The sequence below is a fragment of the Plasmodium vivax genome, chromosome 13, assembly GCF_000002415.2.
Source record: "Plasmodium vivax chromosome 13, whole genome shotgun sequence".
In the NCBI taxonomy this organism is placed as follows: Eukaryota; Apicomplexa; class Aconoidasida; order Haemosporida; family Plasmodiidae; genus Plasmodium; species Plasmodium vivax.
In genome coordinates, this window is record NC_009918.1 from 1580915 (window position 1) to 1599489 (window position 18575).

The 18575-nt window shown below is 43.5% G+C and overlaps 4 protein-coding genes across 4 annotated transcripts; 1 reads left to right on the forward strand and 3 right to left on the reverse strand.

Annotated features, from left to right (window-relative positions):
• Window positions 1-360: 360 nt before the first annotated feature.
• Window positions 361-2007, reverse strand: PVX_085870 (hypothetical protein, conserved; the record flags this gene model as incomplete). The annotated part of the gene is made up of 1 exon (XM_001616787.1): window positions 361-2007. One exon carries the CDS (start codon window positions 2005-2007, stop codon window positions 361-363), a length of 1647 nt encoding a protein of 548 aa, XP_001616837.1.
• Window positions 2008-2665: 658 nt separating this feature from the next.
• On the reverse strand, window positions 2666-4378 carry PVX_085875 (GTP-binding protein, putative; the record flags this gene model as incomplete). Its single annotated transcript, XM_001616788.1, has 1 exon — window positions 2666-4378. The coding sequence occupies one exon, from the start codon at window positions 4376-4378 to the stop codon at window positions 2666-2668; it is 1713 nt and encodes a 570-aa protein (XP_001616838.1).
• A 5815-nt stretch (window positions 4379-10193) lies between these two features.
• PVX_085880 (POM1, putative) lies at window positions 10194-15776 on the forward strand (the record flags this gene model as incomplete). The annotated part of the gene is made up of 1 exon (XM_001616789.1): window positions 10194-15776. The coding sequence occupies one exon, from the start codon at window positions 10194-10196 to the stop codon at window positions 15774-15776; it is 5583 nt and encodes a 1860-aa protein (XP_001616839.1).
• A 1120-nt stretch (window positions 15777-16896) lies between these two features.
• Window positions 16897-18575, reverse strand: PVX_085885 (hypothetical protein, conserved; the record flags this gene model as incomplete). The annotated part of the gene is made up of 2 exons (XM_001616790.1): window positions 16897-16902; window positions 17079-18575. 2 exons carry the CDS (start codon window positions 18573-18575, stop codon window positions 16897-16899), a joined length of 1503 nt encoding a protein of 500 aa, XP_001616840.1.

Sequence of the window (18575 nt, forward strand, 5' to 3'; positions counted from 1 at the left end):
GTGAAGGGCGCCTTTTGGGTAGGCCTCTTTTATGTGTCGTCTCGCCCACTCGAGGTATACGTCTCCCCCCTTCCCTATCTGCTCAACATAAACGTAAGAAGTTACCGCTTGGAGGTCGTTTCGCCGTGGTAGCAACGCACCTCTACTTTTTTTTTTTTTAAGTCAAATGTTGGTCCGCGCTTACCCCGAAGCGGCTACAGCGGTTGTTCCTTTTACGGAAACGAGAAAGCAGAGCGCCCACGGGCGAAGCGGAACTGCGCGAAGGGCTATTTCTCGTCACTTCTTTTTGATGACACTTCTTGTTGACGGCACTTCTTGTTGACGGCACTTCTTTTTCAACTCATTTCTTTTCCACCCCTTTCACGCTGCACAAATTCGCCCGTGCAGCAGCCGCTTGACGCGGCCGATGTGCTCCTCCCCGTAGTAGGACCAGCAAACGATCCACCTGGTTATTCTGCCGGTGTAGGACTCGAAAATTCGATGCTGCGCTATGTGCACCGGGAAGGAACACCCCTGCACCTTCTGCAAACGGAGGTGCTCATCAAAATGCATGTCATTCCGTGTAAGGGCATCCAGAAAATTCACTTGTTTTTTGTTATCCATGGTGTACAATCGCATAGACTTTATTATTTCCTTTTTTATTAATTTCACATTTTTAAATTTGGAGACCATGGTGGTGAACCAGACTACGTTGTAAAAGTAGGAGCTACTTTCCTTAATCATATTTAGGACAAAGCCGTATTCTCCCCCGATACAGTTGCCAGGTATGTCGCTTTGCATTTGTCCTTTTTGCAGCCCCTCATCCACTTCTTTCATCCCACCGAGATGTTCCTCCTCACTATTGTAGGTCGCACCGAGGGAGCAGTTGTTCTCTAGATAATCATCACAATTCGCCAGGCGAGACTTATCCGTATCTGCTCCAATGTGCTCACTACGTGTACTACGTACTGTTTTATCCTCTTCCGCGGAGCCAAACTCATCGTCGACCTTCTGCAACTCCGTAGGTGCAACTTGTTCGGCGTCAAAATAAACCACTTCGTTCACGTGGGCCCGGATGTTCCGAAAGGGGTTTCTGTTAACTTCATCCAAGGAACTGTAAAATGGCGGGTTACAAACGGTGAAAAAAAAAAAGTCTTTATCATTTACAACGTTATTAAATATTTTCCTAGGGTCCTTTTGATACTTGAGCACTACGCTGCTTTCTTTGTTATTCAGTAAAATGTTTAAATAGCAAAATTTTAATGAGTCTAAATTTACGTCTACCCCTACGAAGGACCAATTGTAAATGCAGTTCCCGAGTAGTGGGTATATGCAGTTTGAGCCCACCCCAATGTCTAGTACTTTTATTTGGCTGCCGCGCAGTAGAGCGTCCTTCTCCTCGCCATTGGTCTGCTGCGTAGGTGGTGCCCATTCGTCCAGCTGTTCCAAAGGGAGAACGCTAGCCCGTTCACTCGGATGAGCACCATGGTTGGCCCCTTCGGAGGCCCCCTCCCCGGGAAGCCTCGGCAGCGCAGTCAAGTCGGCTATATAGTGCATGTAATTAGCCCTGCCAGGAATGTTTGGACACAGGTAGTTTTTCTTGCCCCTACTTTCCTCCTCTATGGAGGTACTCTCGTTCATCAGCACACACTCTTCCCTTTCACTTTGCAAATTCAGTAGCATGTGGTTGTACTCATTATACATGATAAAGAGGGTGTTCTTAAACTGGGCCAGATCACTCACTTGAGCAGTAACGTAGTCGCCATCTTCTCCCTTCGATACTACAGTTATGTGTTCTAGGGTCCCATCGAGCGCTTTGCATTGTACATAAGGCAAATAAAAGTTTAGGTCGTAGTACTCCTTCAGGGTGGCTTTACTGAGGAAGTAGATGGCTAGAGATTTTCCAAAATTGTAAAATAATTTCCCACTATTATTTTTGCGTAAAAATATGTTTAGAAAGGTATGTTTTTTGCTTAATTCTTCAAAATTGGTGAAGACGCTATTTTGTAAATTTCTTTCATGCATCATTTTGGTGTCCCTACCGTTGTGTTGGGGATTGCCACTCTGCCTTCTGTGTGTTGGGCTATATTTTGGCCCACCTCTATGGGCTTCCCCTGCCCCTCTGCGATGGGGTCCCTTTTGAATTTTTCTATTTTGGACCATTATGGGGGACGGTACATGCGTTTTTTTACCGCTACTTAAGAGGCGTGTGAAAGGGCGTGTGGAGGGCTTCTTACTGGACTATTTTACGTAACATTTGCTCGTCTGAGGGGGGGACTAAAATGGACGATCGGACAAACTACACAGCGGTTAGAACGAAAAATGAAGTGGAAAGAACGCCGTGGCCAACAAATTAAAAACTGTGCAAGGCTTCCACAGGGGGGGGGATCTCCAACAATGGCGAGATCCATCACAAAAAAAAAAAACGTGCATATGGTGGCACACAAAAATTGCCACCGAGTGGCGAGCAGGAACCGCGCAGAAAGGGGCACCCCAAATGGGACACAAAAATTGCCCACCGAATGGCGAGCAGGAACCGCGCAGAAAGGGGCACCCCAAATGGGACACAAAAATTGCCCACCGAATGGCGAGCAGGAACCGCGCAGAAGGGGCACCCCAAATGGCACGCAGACGTCCCGCAGACGGCCCGCTCCACCATTCGCTACTAACCGAGTGACCCCTATTTCTAGTCCCCCTCGAGGGAAAACTCGTAGGAGTAATTGCTTATGATAATCCGATCGCCCTCCCTCGCACCCACATTTTTCAGCTTAACATTTATGTTCAAATGATCTACTATTTTGGCAAAAATTTTTGCCGTGTCACTTTTGGAAAAATTAAAAATGTTGGCTTGATTTTCGATATATTTCCCCTTAACAATAAAAACATTTTCTTTATACTTGTATATTTCAAATTGAGATGGCCGGAAATTGTCGCTATCTTCAATTTTGGCAATATCGATTGGCTCAGGCAAGCTTTTTAAAAACTCACTTGCCGTGCTGTCATCATTAATTTTGGAAACTATTTCATTTATCGCTTCTACTGCATTTTCCCCTGTTAATGCAGAGATGCAAAATATATTTTCTACTTTTAAGTTTTCCCTCAATTGGTTCATTACGTTCCTCACACTATCCTTCTTCTCTTTGCATATGTCAATTTTGTTCAGGAGCACCACTTCCCTTTTGCCCTTAAAAATGGGGTCATATTGCACCAAAACGTCTTTTATATTTCTATAAGTTTCTAGTAGGACATCACAGCTGCTGTTAATGTCAAACATGTAAATTAATATTTTGCAATGTTTCAGGTGCTCCAAATATTTGTACGAAATGTTTGATACTTTTTTGTCCAGGTTTTTTATAATTCCCGGGAAGTCGATTACGGTGTAGTTTTTTGCGGCGTTTTTTTCGCCCCCCTCGCAAGTTGTGTCGTCCGTCGAATGGGTTTCTCCCTCCCAAGTGGGTTCCTCCTGCAGTGGGTATTCTTCCTCCATTGGGTTTTCTTCCTCCTCGCGGTTACCCTCCGAAGCGGTTTCTTCCCCTTCGTTTTGGTCAGCAAGGTTATCCCCTTCGCTACTGCTCTGGTCAACTTCTCCACTGCGCTGATCGCGCCTAAATATCCCCAGGTTGGGAAACTTCGACGTGTAGCTATAGTTGGCAATTTTTACGTTCGCGTTGGTGATCCTGTTCAGCAGCGTGCTCTTCCCCACGTTGGGGTAGCCGATAATCCCAAAATCGGTAAAAAATATTTTTTTCAGGAAAATTTTTTTTTCCTTGGTTTTTTCCCCAAATTGGCAGACAAATGGTATTTTCAGGCTTTTAGTTCTGTAGGAGTAATTCCCCTTTCCACCTTTCCCCCCCAAAGCGACTAGCACTTTTTGGCCATTTAAATGAATAAAATTAACAAACTTCTTCTCTTCGTCGTATATAATTGTATTCACAGGGATATTTATGCATTCGTCTTTTCCACTTTCCCCACTTTGATTATTGTTTAATCCTTTTCCTCCATTTCCAGCATAGTAAAAAGATTTTAATTTAAGGCTAAGAAAATTGTCAATTTTTTTATCCCCAATTAGGTAAACATTACCGCCTTTCCCCCCGCGGCCACCAGAAGCGTACTTTTTATTTTTCTTCTGCGAAAATGTTGTAAAACAGCATATGCCATCTCCCCCATTTCCTCCCTTAATGTTAATTACACACCGGTCATGGAATTGGTTTTTCTTTATCTGCTTTTTCATGCACTGTAGCTTATTTGCTGCGCGACTTGATCGCTTCTCACCCTCCTTGCAGTTCAAGCGACTGTTGACAAAGAGGGTATTCTCCCTTCCACACTTGGAAGGAAAACTGTGCAGAGCAGCCCTCTTGTGGAATAGCATAAGGAGCAGAACGGTAAATCCAATATGCATATTCCGTTGGAGTGTCCTAATTTCATCCCTCTCGAATGAGGGAGGAGTGGAGACTTCTGCCGAGGATCCTCATACATGTGATGCTCGTGCGGTCGTTTCATCGTGGAGGAAGAAGAAAGCGGCGCGGCGATTTGTATAAATATGTATATATATTTTTTTTTTTTTCTTTTCCAATTTGGTGACAAAGAGGAGCCCCACTCGAAAGGGGTGTGCCTGGCCGAGTGGCCTACATAAAAGTGACCATCCCGCTGAAGCGCACAGGGGGGGGGGGCACATACATACGTATATATGTGCGTTTTGTTTTGCTTTGCTTTATTTTTTTCCCGATTGGGTCGCAGCGGCACAACTTATCAGAGAAACCCTTTCGGCAGAAAATCGGCGCATTCAAAATGAAGTTTTCTCATTTGGGTGTTAAAAGGGGGAATAACCCCCACGTGTTTTGGGCACCTCTTCACCAGTTAACATCACTCGCATAGCGTGGCCTCATTGGCCTCTTTCGAAGGGTGACAAATACATGGGTAAAAAAAAATTACAATTTTTATACATTATAGCAAACGCCGCGGAAGGAATACAAAAAAATAAGCACAGCAACTGACCTCTGTGCAAATGTTTTTGGATAAAATGGGGGAGCCGGCTGGGCAAAAAAGAACACATTTGGGGAAAACAAAATGTTTGCAGGAATGACAAAAATGTGTGCAGCGCGTGTATGACCACACAGCTGTGCGCTGATTTTTTCCTTCACGAAAAATTTGCAAAAAAAAAAAAAAAATAAATAAATAAATGGGGGATAGTCGTGCAAACGAGCAAAAAGGAAACAAACAAATGGGTGATCAAACAAATGGGTGATCAAACAAATGGATGGGTGGCCAAACAAATGGGTGAATAACCGAGCTGCCACACCACCGCCAACGTCACCACACCACCGCCAACGTCACCACACCACCGCCAACGTCACCACACCACCGCCAACGTCGCCACACCACCGCCAACGTCGCCACACCACCGCCAACATCGCCACACCACCGCCAACATCGCCGCCACAACCCTGTTACTCCTGTTCCGCCGCCAGAAAGGCGAAAAACTTCTCAGCGTATCTTATCTTAAAGTTGGGGTACACACGCACGATGTTGTCTGCCTCGTCAAATATGTACTTCTTTACAATTCCTTTAAAAGCAGAAATGGTGGAGCTTCCCAAGTGCCCGCTCTGCGTGGCTTGCATTATGTGGCACCACAGTTCACTGTTGGTGGACAAATCACCTGCCTTGTCATGTAACGAAATTAAAATGAAAACGGTTTTCAGGAAAAAGAAAAGGTTACAATGTTGCTGTTTTTTTTTCCCTCCCATTAAGGGGGACTCCATTTCGATAAACTTAAAAATTTGAAAATTCAACAACTTCTCTTTAAACAAAAAAGTAAACAATTTGCTTAAAAAAAGGACCTGCTTTAAATCGTAATTATTAATATTCTTCAAGTAATTTATAAAAACCGTTTTTAAGCTGAATAAAAATATTCTACTGTTAACACTGGAAATATTTCTTAACATTTTGGCATAGGCGACTTTATATTTTTTTTCATACAATAGGGTTTGAATAATTGTTTGGATGACATGGGGGATGTTTTTCTTCTTTTTTAAAATTAAAGATAAATTGTGCACACACTCATTTACGTCCAGGCTATTTTTTATAATTAAGAAAATTTTTTTCGGTAGGATTCCCTGAATTTTATATTTTTTTAAAAGTTTGCCAAAGTGGGATTCGTTAAAATCTTCTTCATCCCCCGCCATTAAATAATTTAGCTTAAATTTGTTCTTCACAAATTTGGCTTCTTCACCCGGAGAACTACTGCCCTCTGTCTTAGATTCGCCCCCGACTAGTGTCCCATTTGTGTAGGTATCCTTCTTTTCCATTTCTTCTTTTTCTCTGCCTTTTCTCCTTTTAGCGCCTTTTTTTCCCCATGCGTGTTGGCACATTCGGCACTTTTAAAAATTTTTAAGAAGGAAAAAGATACCATTTTCCCCTTGAAGTTATATTTATTTTCAAATTCTTTTAAGATGCTAAAGAGGAATTCAAATTTGTTTAAAAAGTGAAATTTCATTGTGCCATTTTTTAAATCATCGATATCTTTGATCAAAAATCGCAGTTTGCTCCTTTCGACGTAAATATGATTCCTCACGATGTAGCTGTCGATTTGTTTTTTTAAATACTCCGTGATGTAGTTCAAGTGACTGCCATCTTCACTTTTCAGCTTCATTCCGCAAATCTTCAAAATGATAATTATATTGTCCACGCTGCTGATGCTTATGTCCTCACACAGCAAATTAATGATGTCCGTTATGCAGTCGAACTCGAGGTAACTGAGGGCGTAAAACAGGCAAAAGCTCTTCAGCACGTTTCTCAGAATTATTTTAAAATTTTGATATTTCTCCTGTTCCGTTTGGCTAACTAGGAAATTGCTTTGCGCGTTGCTCATTTTGGTGCCGCTCATTTTTGTGCCGCCCAATTTCGCGTTGTTTGCACATCCCTGTGAGGGGGTGCCATGCTGGTTTGCTTCACTTAAACAAGTTAGCGGCGCACTCTGTCCATTTGGACCGCCTCTCTCATTGCCAACTTCGAAGCTGTCATGGTTGAGGGGCGCGCCACTGCTCAGCTCATTCTCTCTTTCTACTTTTCTCATCAAGTCCCGATTGTCCTCGTAGTGTTGTTTAAAATTCGCTGTTAGGGCTTTTAAAAAATCCCTCAGCAAATTATGGTATACCAAATTGTTCAGCACACATATTACCACCACGCATATGCATATGTGAATGTCCGTAGCGTTTACATTGTTAAAATGGTTGCACGCTATCTTTGTGAGGGCATCATTAAACATAACTTTTAGTTTCACGTCGTCCAGCTGGTGAAAATATTTGCACAGATCTTGAATAATGGATTTTATATTAAACTCGGACGTTTTGTTTAGGGAAATCACGAGAAATTTCTCTATCTTTTTGGCTTCTTCGGGATAGTTGGGCGCCTTTTTCTTTTTCGTTTTTTCCGCCTTGGCGGTTTTCTTCCCTTCGCTCGCCCTTCCCCTGAGGGGGATCATCTCCTCCGCCCCTTCTGCGTCTTCTTCCGCTCCGTTTTGCGTTACCCCTGTGTGACTCTTCTTCTTTTTCTTCTTCCCCTCTTTTTGCTTCTCCTTTTGCCGCTCCCTTTTCTCCGCGTCTTTCTCCCCTGGTGCACCATCTTGACCTTCGCTTAGACCCCCCTCTTCCTCAGAGGACCCCCCACGCAGGGCCTTTTTACCCTTTTTACTTTTTTTTTTAAAACTTTTCTGAAATTCGCCAAATATGAGGTCGGTCAATTTTAGCAAATTCGAGTCAAACCCGTCCTTCTCCAGCTGTTTAAAAATTTTTTCCTCATTATTTTTCCCATCATCTTTGCTGTTAATCTTTAACTTCTTCGATAGGTACGCCAATAACTGATTATCCTTTTCTTGTTCAGCAGATAGGTTATACTTAATTTTACTATTCGATGTTTTTTTTTGTTTTTTGGGTGGGGCGTTTAAACTGTTGCCCTCGCTGTAATTTCTTTTTCTCTTCAAATTTCCTTCGTCCTTTTTCGTTGGCCTTCCCTCCAGCGATTCATCGGGGGTACTAACTGTGGGAATGTTTCTTCCCTTGGGATTTTTTTTCTTTTTGGAAAAAAGGAGCTTCTTTTCCTTTTTTTGTAACCTGGCCAATTTTCTCAGTTCCCTTCTGTTCCGGGTGTTGCCTGTACGTTATGGGCAAGCATGTGCATATGGGTGGACCATCGGAAACGCATAAGTACAAAAAAACAGGTTCGTATTTTCGTACGAAAAAAGATGATGTGGAGAAGTCCTATCAGGACAATCCCCACGCGGAGGTGCTATTGAAGGGGACTGCTGGAGCAATTGGAAGGGAATTAATTTGCAGCCCCCAACGTTTAGCTTATGCAGAAATATTTATACCTCTATTCATGTACAATGGCATGGTTTTCCGAAGAGGGGCTTAACAATCTGTATATCCTCAAATTAAGATGCGCCTGTGGAGGGCAAATGCCACCACAAACTTTTGGTCATCGGCTGGGGTAGGAAGCCCAAATGGGCAGGTACGCATACGCAAAATGAAGCTCGCCGTAGAAATGATATTTTCTTCCACGTATAAAATATTCCATGGGGCTACCTTTCCATTTTGCGCAACTTCAGCTTTTGCTTCAGCTTTATGATCAATTTCGCGTTCGAGCTGCAACTTGGGCTCCCTGCGGATTGCGCTCAAGTATTTTTTCTTCTACAAAATTGGAATATTTTGCAAATTTTAAAAGAGTTTTTTCTCCCCACCAGGGTAGCGGGTGGCAACTAGCAACTAGCAACTAGTAACTACCAACTTGCAGGATGTTTTGCTTTCCCACGTGGCTCCAATTTTAGCCAATTCTGCGGGCTGCACTGGCAGGCGATTTTCCAACGAAGTGGCATAAAAAGCATGCAGCGCTGGTAATTAATTGTAAACTGCAAAAGGGGAGTTTTCCAAATCGCGAAAACGTCAAAGTGAGCGGTAAATTATGGGGCGAATAATTTTTCATTTAAACTATTCAAAGGGTTTATAAAAAAAGCTGTAGCAAAATAAGTTAAAATGTTGAAAGGTTAATTTTTTTTTTTTTTTTTTTTTTTTTTTTTTGATCCACAGCAACCCCGAAAGCGGGGTGTTCTATGTAGGGAACGACTGAGAGAAAACAGCGCTACGTGCATACGTATACAAGCAAATGTGAAAGTGCGAACACGATTGTGCAAATGGATACATGTATATGCAGCGCGTGGAGGGAATTATATGCATAATTGCAAAGCTGTGTATTATGTACATACATATGCGAACTTTTTTTCGCCTTCGCAAAATATGTGGTGAGTTTTTTTCGTGAATAATTTGAAAACAAAGAGATAGGAATAGGGTTCCATTTTTCTTGACTCACGTTGACGTGTGTTTTGCGCATACACGTATTATGTATGAGGGTACGTGCCTATGAGCCGATATGTGCATTTGTGAAGAGGCAGGGAAGAACACCAATCTGTATGTGGCACGCAGCTTTACATAATATACGTGTGTAATCGTAGCAAAGGCTAAAGCCATGTGCGTGTGAACCCTCGTTCGAAGCTCCTCGATGGCCGTGCGGGCATGCGTCACTTTAACCGCAGTGCCGATTGTCAATGCATAATTGCGAATCATGTAATTCTTCAGTCTGCTTGAAATGGAAGTAACATATGGCTGTAGAACCATCCCCTTTAAGTGACCCTCCCCCAGCGCCACGTGCATTTCTCCTATGAAAGCATGAGTGAAAGGAAGCAGTGGCTGTCACAGAAATTTGAGAGGCTAAATGGGTTTTCCGCTTTTTTCGTTTTTTCCTTTTTTCGTTCTTCCCTTTTTTAGTTGTTTTCCCCTTTCGGGGGCGCGGAAAATGCCAATAGTCGTCACAACGCGTATGCAGCAGAGCGCCAATTTAGCACAAGGCGAATCGCTGCACGCTGCGCACGAGCGTGAGTATATGCCACGCAAGCCAAAGCGGCCCACACAGCGTGCGTCGTGTGTTTGTATTTCCTGGCAAATACGTTTTCACGTGTGGGAAGTGACTCATGTCAGCTGACACACACACGTCAACTGTTTATACGCACAGTTGTGTGTCTATGCGGGCGTCTAAACTTATAAAGCAGGGACATGCGCACATGCAGATGATCCCAGTTTTTTTCTTTTTTCTCTTTTTTTTTTTCTTTTCCTTTTGGGGAGGAGGGGGGGTCGGTACTACCTAAGTAAAATGATTTCGAGGAGAAGATGGTTCGATGTCGCTTTTTCCTCTTCTACCTAATCCTTATCCATTATGCGTTAGCAGTTCGAAATAAAAGTAGGCCGAAAGCGGATTTTTACTTGAAGACGAATTGCGAGTTGGTGAAGAGGCGAAAGAATGGCTCTAAGGCGTATTTCAAGAGGAAGGCGCGGGGTGAGGATTTGGGTTCGCGGGCTCGCTATGATGACTCGCAGCTATGGGGAAGACGCAACCGCTGCAGTGGCGGTAACCGCGTAAACCGGAGCAATCGTGAGAGAGGCGCTCTGCGCGCCACGAGCACGTTCGTGTCCAAGTACTACAAAATAAACATAAACGACGTGTACAGCTACCTGAATAGGAAGAAATATGAGTTCATAGAGACAGACGTGAAGATAACGCTCAAATACTGCCCCTTCTGCCCGCCACACAAGTATAAATATGACAATATGTACAAGCATGAGATTTTTAAAAACACGGGAAATAGCTACTGCCACCGGTGCGGGTATAAAGGCAGCTTCTACGATTTCAAGCTAAAAATGGGGGACTTAATAACCAGCAATTTCGAAAACACCGTTGTAGACCATACCTATGAGGAGGAAAAAATAACCTTCAACGATGTCAAGGTGTATAGCATGAATTTGTTGTACTCCAAGGAGGCAGAAGCGGCAAGGAAATACTTAACCGAAGAGAGAAAGCTAAATTTAGAGACGCTCAAAAAGTATTACGTAGGATTTTCCATCATGGAATTTCAGTCGCTGGAAAATTCGGGGAAGTTTGAGAAGCACGAATGTTTAATTTTCCCCTTTATAAGAAAGGCGAATGGTGCGAGCTCCCTGGGGTTGATGGGGAGCAAACACAGTACAAATGAGATAGACGCGCAGGAAAATGCCTCGTACGAAGTTGTCCGCATAAAGGTAAGAAGCTTGAGGGATAAGGGATACATGAGGTTGTACCCGAAGAACGTAAAAGACGAAGTGAAGTTATTCTTTTTCGGGGACCACTTGGTTGGCAGCTCCGAAGAGGTTGTCCTGACGGAAGGGGAGATAGATGCCATGACCGTAAGTCAGGAGACGAATTATGCAGCCATTTCCCTGCCCAATGGTTCCAAGTCGCTGCCGATATATTTGTTGCCCTATTTGGAAAGGTTCAAAAAGATACACCTGTGGCTCGATTTTGACAAGGCGGGGAAATCCAGCGTCTTTAATTTTGTCAATAAAATTGGGCTAGGGCGGACGAACGTAATAACCGATGCGAATGTGCACTATCTAGATGAGCAGCTCTTCGAGAGAAAGCGGAAAAATTTGTTAACCAAAGGGGGTCTCCTCGTGCCCCTCACAGTTGGCGATAGCCCCATCGGCGTGGCGGAGCAGAAGCAGGGTGGTATTAAAGAAAATACGCAAAGGGGAGAAGAAAATGGACACTCTGAGAACACCCTGGATGGAAGAAGCCCCAACACAGCTGCAGACCCCACGTCAGGCACAAACAAAGCAGATTTGAAAACAGCAGAAAAGGAAGGTGACAGAAGGAAGAACCCCATTTGTGGTGAGACGGGAAGTACCCAAGAGGGGGAGCAAAAAAAGGCGAGCGAAAATTGCAAAGCAAAAACGCTCCACTTTGTGCAGAACAATATTATGTACCTACCAAACAGCATCGTCGTGAAGGATGCCAATGACTGCCTAAAGCACAACATAGACGTTCGCTTTTTTATACAAAATAGCGAAAAGGTGAAACATAGCCAAATATTAAACTTCAACGATTTGAGACAAAACATTTTGGAAGAATTAAAATACCCAGATAGAATAAATGGGGTTAAGAGTAAAACCATTCCATCGTTAAATAAGTTTCTATATGGGCTACGCATGGGAGAGTTGTCCATATGGACAGGTCCAACGGGGGTAGGCAAAACTACCCTGCTATCCCAACTGTCACTAGATTATTGCATCCAGGGGGTATCTACCCTATGGGGGTCCTTCGAAATTAATAACATAAAATTAGGAAAAGTAATGTTAAATCAATTTTGTGGAAAAAACTTAGAAAAAAATATCGACCTATTTGACTTATATGCAGATAAATTTGAATTATTGCCTCTAAAATTTCTAAAGTTCCATGGAAGCACAAATATAGACCAAGTTTTAGACGCCATGGATTATGCAGTTTATGCCTACGATGTGAAGCACATCATTATAGACAATTTACAGTTTATGTTAAATATAAATAAATTTTCCGACATATATGAGCTACAGAACATTGCCATTGATAAGTTCAGATCGTTTAGTACAAATAAAAATGTGCATATCACTTTGGTTGTTCATCCGAGGAAGGAGGATAACAATCTCCTCTCCATTGCCTCCGTTTTTGGTAGCGTCAAATCGACACAGGAGGCAGATAATGTGTTTATCATTCAGAGACATGTGTCCAAAACGAATGAAACTGTTTTTTTTATAGACATCAAAAAGAACAGGTTTAAGGGGAGCTTGGGTAGAATTCCCTACTTGTACAATAAGGAAAATATGACCATCAAGGAGATGTCCATTGGCTACTTAAATGATTCCATTTCGAGTAGCGGCTATGGGGCAAATGGTACCCCCCCTTCTTCCAATTTTTTGCCGAGTGTTAATCCCCCACGCGATGGATTGGACTTCACTCTGTGCGACGAATACGACTATATGAAGCAGCTGGCCGATGAGTACGAATCCAAGCACGCAGTGAGAAGGTACCGCCTTGGCGCTGATGGAAAGGCTAACGGTGTGGGGAGTGGAAGCACGAACAGGCCTAATGCTTCCTCCTTGAAGTGCTCCCAAAATGTAAATAGCACCGATGGAGGGTTGGTGGACTCCTCGCGCAATAACCAAAATAGGGATAACAAGCCGGTTAATCAGGTAGGCGGTGTGGAGGATGACCCCACGAGGAGTAACCACGTAGGTAGTGCAAACGGAAGGGGCGAAAAGGGAGGCATAAAAAATATACTGAAGGGAACCGACCGAGGAGACACAGCCCCCCCTGTAGGAGGAACCCCAACGAGTGATAAACCAAGTGGTGGTAGCTCCCATGTGGGCACCCCTGCTAAGCCAACCGGGGAGAAGCAAGAACTAACCGCAGATATGTCCAAGCAGAGCGTACCATCCTACCGATTGAGCAGCGAAGGGATAATAAAACTATGCGAAGAAATAAAAGACAACAAAGGGGAAACGCTAAAGGATAGAGAGATAACCATATCAATGAGGAGCTGTGTTATAAATAAAGACTCAACGATTAAGGACCTTCGAAACTTTATAAAGACAAACAAGTTAAATATAAAAACTGCGGGGAAGAACCTAAAAAAGGTAGACGTTTTTATAGCCATTTTGCAGAGCATTCCGAAGGAGTACATAACGGTTAAGTATGTAGGAGGGGACGTGGGGAAGGGAAATCCTACCAACAACAATGTGCGAATGGGAGGTGGTGAAAATGTGAAGGGGGGCAGACTCAATGGCGCGCTCGCAGGGAATCATAACAGTGTGAACGGTGGGGGGAGCCCGTCCAGGGCAATACCAATTGGGGGTCCCACCAAGAATGATCTCAACATCGTTACAACTGCGCGGGAATCCCCCGTGAATAGCCACAACCTTGGGCATATTTCAAGCGGACACGGGAGTGCCCCCCTAACGGGGGATGGCCAAGTAGGAGAAAAGCACTACAGTGAAGAAATAAAATCGCTATACGGGGAGGAAGTCACGAAAAGGTACATCCAGGACAATATAATCAACGTAGACGACAACATTGTTAAGCGGAGTGGCACCTTCAAATTGGAAGGAGACGACAAAATGGTTGGGAGCGAAAAATTGGAGTACTACGAACCGGTGAAAAAATTCGACGACGACATTGAGTCGAGGTTTTTTCTCATACACGACAGTAATTACAACGAAAGGATTAATCATATATATAAGAATGTAACGCACTGCGGGCTGGACATTGAGACTACCGGGCTGGAGGTGTTCGACGAGAAGATCCGCCTCATCCAGATCGCCGTGGAGGATTACCCAGTGATCATTTACGACATGTTTAACATAACGAAGGAGAGCATCCTAACTGGCCTGCGGGAAGTCCTAAAAAATGAAAAAGTGGTGAAAATTATACAAAACGGGAAATTCGACGCGAAATTTTTAATGCACAATAAATTTGAGGTAGCCAATATATTCGACACGTACATAGCTAGCAAGCTGTTAGACAAAAATAAAAACATGTACGGATTTAAGCTGAACAATATTGTGGAGAAATATTTAAATGTAACCCTAGACAAGCAACAGCAAAATAGCGTGTGGAATAATTCGCTGCTGAACAATAACCAGCTGTTTTACGCTGCAAGAGACTCCAGCTGTTTACTCAAATTGTACAAAAAATTGAAGTCCGAAATTTGTAGGGAAAATATGGGGACTGTAAACGATATTGAAAATAAGTGCATTTTGCCCATTTGTGACATGGAGCTTAATGGCATCACGGTGGACCTGGAGAGCTTGAGCAAAAGTACGAATGAAATTTTGAGCGAATTAAATGAAGAGACGAGCAAATTGAAGGCAGAACTGAAGGACGAAGAAATTAACGTAAACTCGCAGCAACAGGTGCTAAAGGCATTACAAAATAAAAACGTGAGGGATGTTTCCAATAAACTTATCGAAAATACATCCGACTCAAATTTGAAGAACTTCCTCAACCATAGGGAAGTGGTCCTTCTAAGAAATTACAGAAGATTGTATAAGCTCTACTCCGCCTTCTACCTAAAGCTACCACAACATATAAACAAAAAAACGAACAAAATACACACGACGTTTAATCAGTTAAAAACTTTCTCAGGCAGATTTAGCAGTGAGAAACCAAACTTACAGCAAATCCCAAGGCAGAAAAATATAAGGGAAATTTTCATTCCCCAAAAAGACAATATATTTATTATCGCCGACTTTAGGCAAATTGAGCTGAAGATAGCTGCAGAAATTACAAATGACGATATTATGCTCAAGGCGTATAATAATAACATCGATTTGCACACACTCACCGCTAGCATTATCACGAAGAAGGCCATAGCTGATGTGAATAAGGAAGATAGGCACATTGCCAAGGCCATTAACTTTGGGTTAATCTACGGAATGAATTACGTCAATTTGAAAAATTATGCAAACACGTATTATAACCTAAATATGAATCTTGATCAATGCCTTTATTTTTATAACTCCTTTTTTGAGCACTATAAGGGCATATACAGATGGCACAATCAAATAAAACAAATGAGGGCCTTAGAGTACTCCACCCTTTCCAACAGGAAAGTCATTTTCCCCTACTTTTCCTTCACCAAGGCGTTGAACTACCCAGTGCAGGGCACCTGTGCTGACATTTTGAAACTCTCCTTAGTGGAGCTCTACAAAAATTTGAGACCCATCAATGGGAAAATCATCCTCTGCGTCCACGATGAAATTATAATCGAGGTGGACAAGAAATATCAGGAGGATGCCTTGAAAATCCTCGTGGAGTCGATGGAAAATTCCGCTTCCTTCTTTTTGAAAAAAGTCAAGTGCGAAGTTTCCGTGAAGATTGCGCAGAACTGGGGCTCCAAGGAGTAGCAGAAGGGGTACATACCCCCGACTGGAAATTTTCGACACTCCCTCCCAGCCTCTTTATTTGCACGTCAGTTTTGCAATCGCGCATGTGAGCATGTGCCCTGCTGGTGTTCACTTTGGAGGACCGCTTTGCCAAACGTATCGTTAGCAACCGCAGCCCAGAGAATAGCACAGCGAATGAAATACAAAATTGAATACAGCCGCGCGGGCGCGCTTCCTTAGATTGTGCATGCCTACGCGGGCTGCTCTTTTATAACGAACAAACGAAGGTTTTATACAAAAAAAAGGGAAAGAGGGGAAAAAGGGAAGGCAAGTATGTTAAAATGGAACTGTGTCAAAATGGCACTGTCTCAAATGGAAATGCCTCAAATGACACTGTCTCAAAGGCGCCACGCTGCTATGCCTGTTATGGACCCCATTTTGCCGCTGATCCACCCCCGGTTGGTAATCCTTTAGAAACATTTTTACGAAAAAAATAAAAAGGATTCCCCTTAGCGTACGGCTTGGTGGGAGGAAGTCCGCACAAATGGTTACATGTTTTTTTTTTCCTTGTAGGCATTGTTCAACGCTTGGAAGATCATCTCCGCTCTTAGCTGCACGTAGGGGGGGAAAAAGGAGAACGGCATGGAAATGGCACAGAAATGGTATAGAAATGGTATAGCAACGGTGTGGGTGCAGATTTACACATATCAAGCGTGGGCAAGTACGTTTCTATGCAGTTGTGTACATCTGCTGGTATATACAAACACGGTGCCTGCTCATAGCACCCCCTCCGCAACTCATAGGCGCACACGTACACATGTACACGTGTACACACGTTTGTATCTTTTCATCAAATTTGTGAATCCCCTGGCGCAATTATGAAGCGTTTTCGCTTTTTTTCGTCTTAGCTGTCTTTTTATTCGTCCGCTGTATCACGCGTTCGTGTTTTCTTTTTTTTTTTATTAAATGCCGCCGCTTTGTTTGAGCATGGTTGTTAGCTGCCCATCGCGATTGGCTCCCCCTTTCGATTGGCTACCCCCTTCTATTTGGCACTCTTTTCCATTGGCCGCCTTTTTTTAACCGTCTTAAACTTCTCGAACGCCTCAGCATCCCCTTTTTTTAAGTTGCTCACATTTTGACGCTACCGCTTGTTTTTCCAGTCGGCTGGGTGGCACTGTGAGTTGGCAGCCACGGCTCCACATGAGGGCAGCATGCGCAAATGCGCCCCTTCGCGCACATAGATGCTCTCACACGCAGGCATACGCATATATATACACACGCATACAAGTGTATATGCGTGTGGGTGCTCCCCTCGCGCCTTACCACGCGCTCCACCGGCTTGCCCCTGTGCTTGTCCGGGTGGCAGAGAAGAATGGCACTCTTGTACGCCTTCTTGACCGTGGCCGAATTGGATATTAACTCGGACATGGGCACTTGCCTCCATTCGGAATCCTCCCACAAGACGTCACTTAACGTGCTCAGCATGACCTTCACATCTTTGTAAGAGTCATCCGAATTTTTGGACCATTTGACGATTTGTTTTTTAATATGTTCAGAAAGGACCACCTTCTCTTTAAATTTCGCTTCTTCCTGGCTCCGGAATTCTTTTAGTTCCTGCAGTCGGTTACTGACGTTCGTTTTGATGGCATCTCGCCGTTCCTGTTTGTCCCTATCGGGGCTATTAAAACCGCCGCTACTCTGTCCGTTGTTCGCGCTTCCCGTGGACATGTCTTCATACCCCCCCTGGGCATTACTTCTGCTGGGTAGTAACAATTTCGAGGCGGCACTGTAACTGTTCTTTTCCAAAATGTCTTCACTCGATTTGTTCTTACTTGGTTCCTTTTTAACGCTTTGAAAAAAAGTGCCATCTTCCCTCTTGCTGCTAGCCATATTTTGGTACTGCTTCTGTTGGGGCCTCTCCGGGGGGTACCCCTTTTTGTACGTCGCTTCACTGGGAGGGTCGTTTCGGACATACTGTTTATGGGCATACTGTTTATGAGTAAACTTTTCCGAGTCGCCCTCCACCTGATGTGTGTGTTCACTGTTACTGTTGCTACTGGGGAGGTTGTCCCTATGATTGGAGGGGCCCCGATTTGTAAAATTGGCACGAGGCGATGCTTCCCTCACGTGTTCGCCAAAATGCTCGTCTTTTCCTTTCTCCTCCTCATCATCATCACCATCTGTGCTATTCCTTTTGTCCTTTTCTTCTTCCCCCACTACAGGGTAGGAACACGGGTTTGTATCATTCAGGGTGTAGACCGGGCGGGCAGATTCACAGTACCGGAAGTTTTTAAAATAAATATCGGTGTACTCCCTATAATTTTCATTATTAATAAATAACACCTTTACAACAATGTTTCCATTGTAGAATGGGATGTAGGCCTCTTCGCTGGTTATGTCTACCCATAGGTGACTGAACTGATCTTGTCTTAATATATTTTTTATTTCATTTTCGTCGGAAATTATATGCTTCACTTGGTTTCGCTCATTTGAGTCTTCTCTCATCAAAGGCGCGTGGTTTACTATACCCTCGTTGATAACGTCAATTAAATCTGACACGGGGATTTTAAAGCGAAATATTACGTTGTCCTTAAAGGGGAAAAACTCTTTAAACTCTTCTAGTTTTATTTTTCCGCAGATTTTAAATGGCAGAAAAAATATGTTCGTGTCGTATGGCTGCTTTTCATTTTCGCCTATAACAATGTATGTGATGTAGTTACATTCTGCAGTTGCGCTTTTCTTTCTTAGTTTGCTATTTACAAAGTTCACCCCCCCAATGGCTATTTGCTGCAGATTGGAAGCTATCGAGAAGAGATCCAT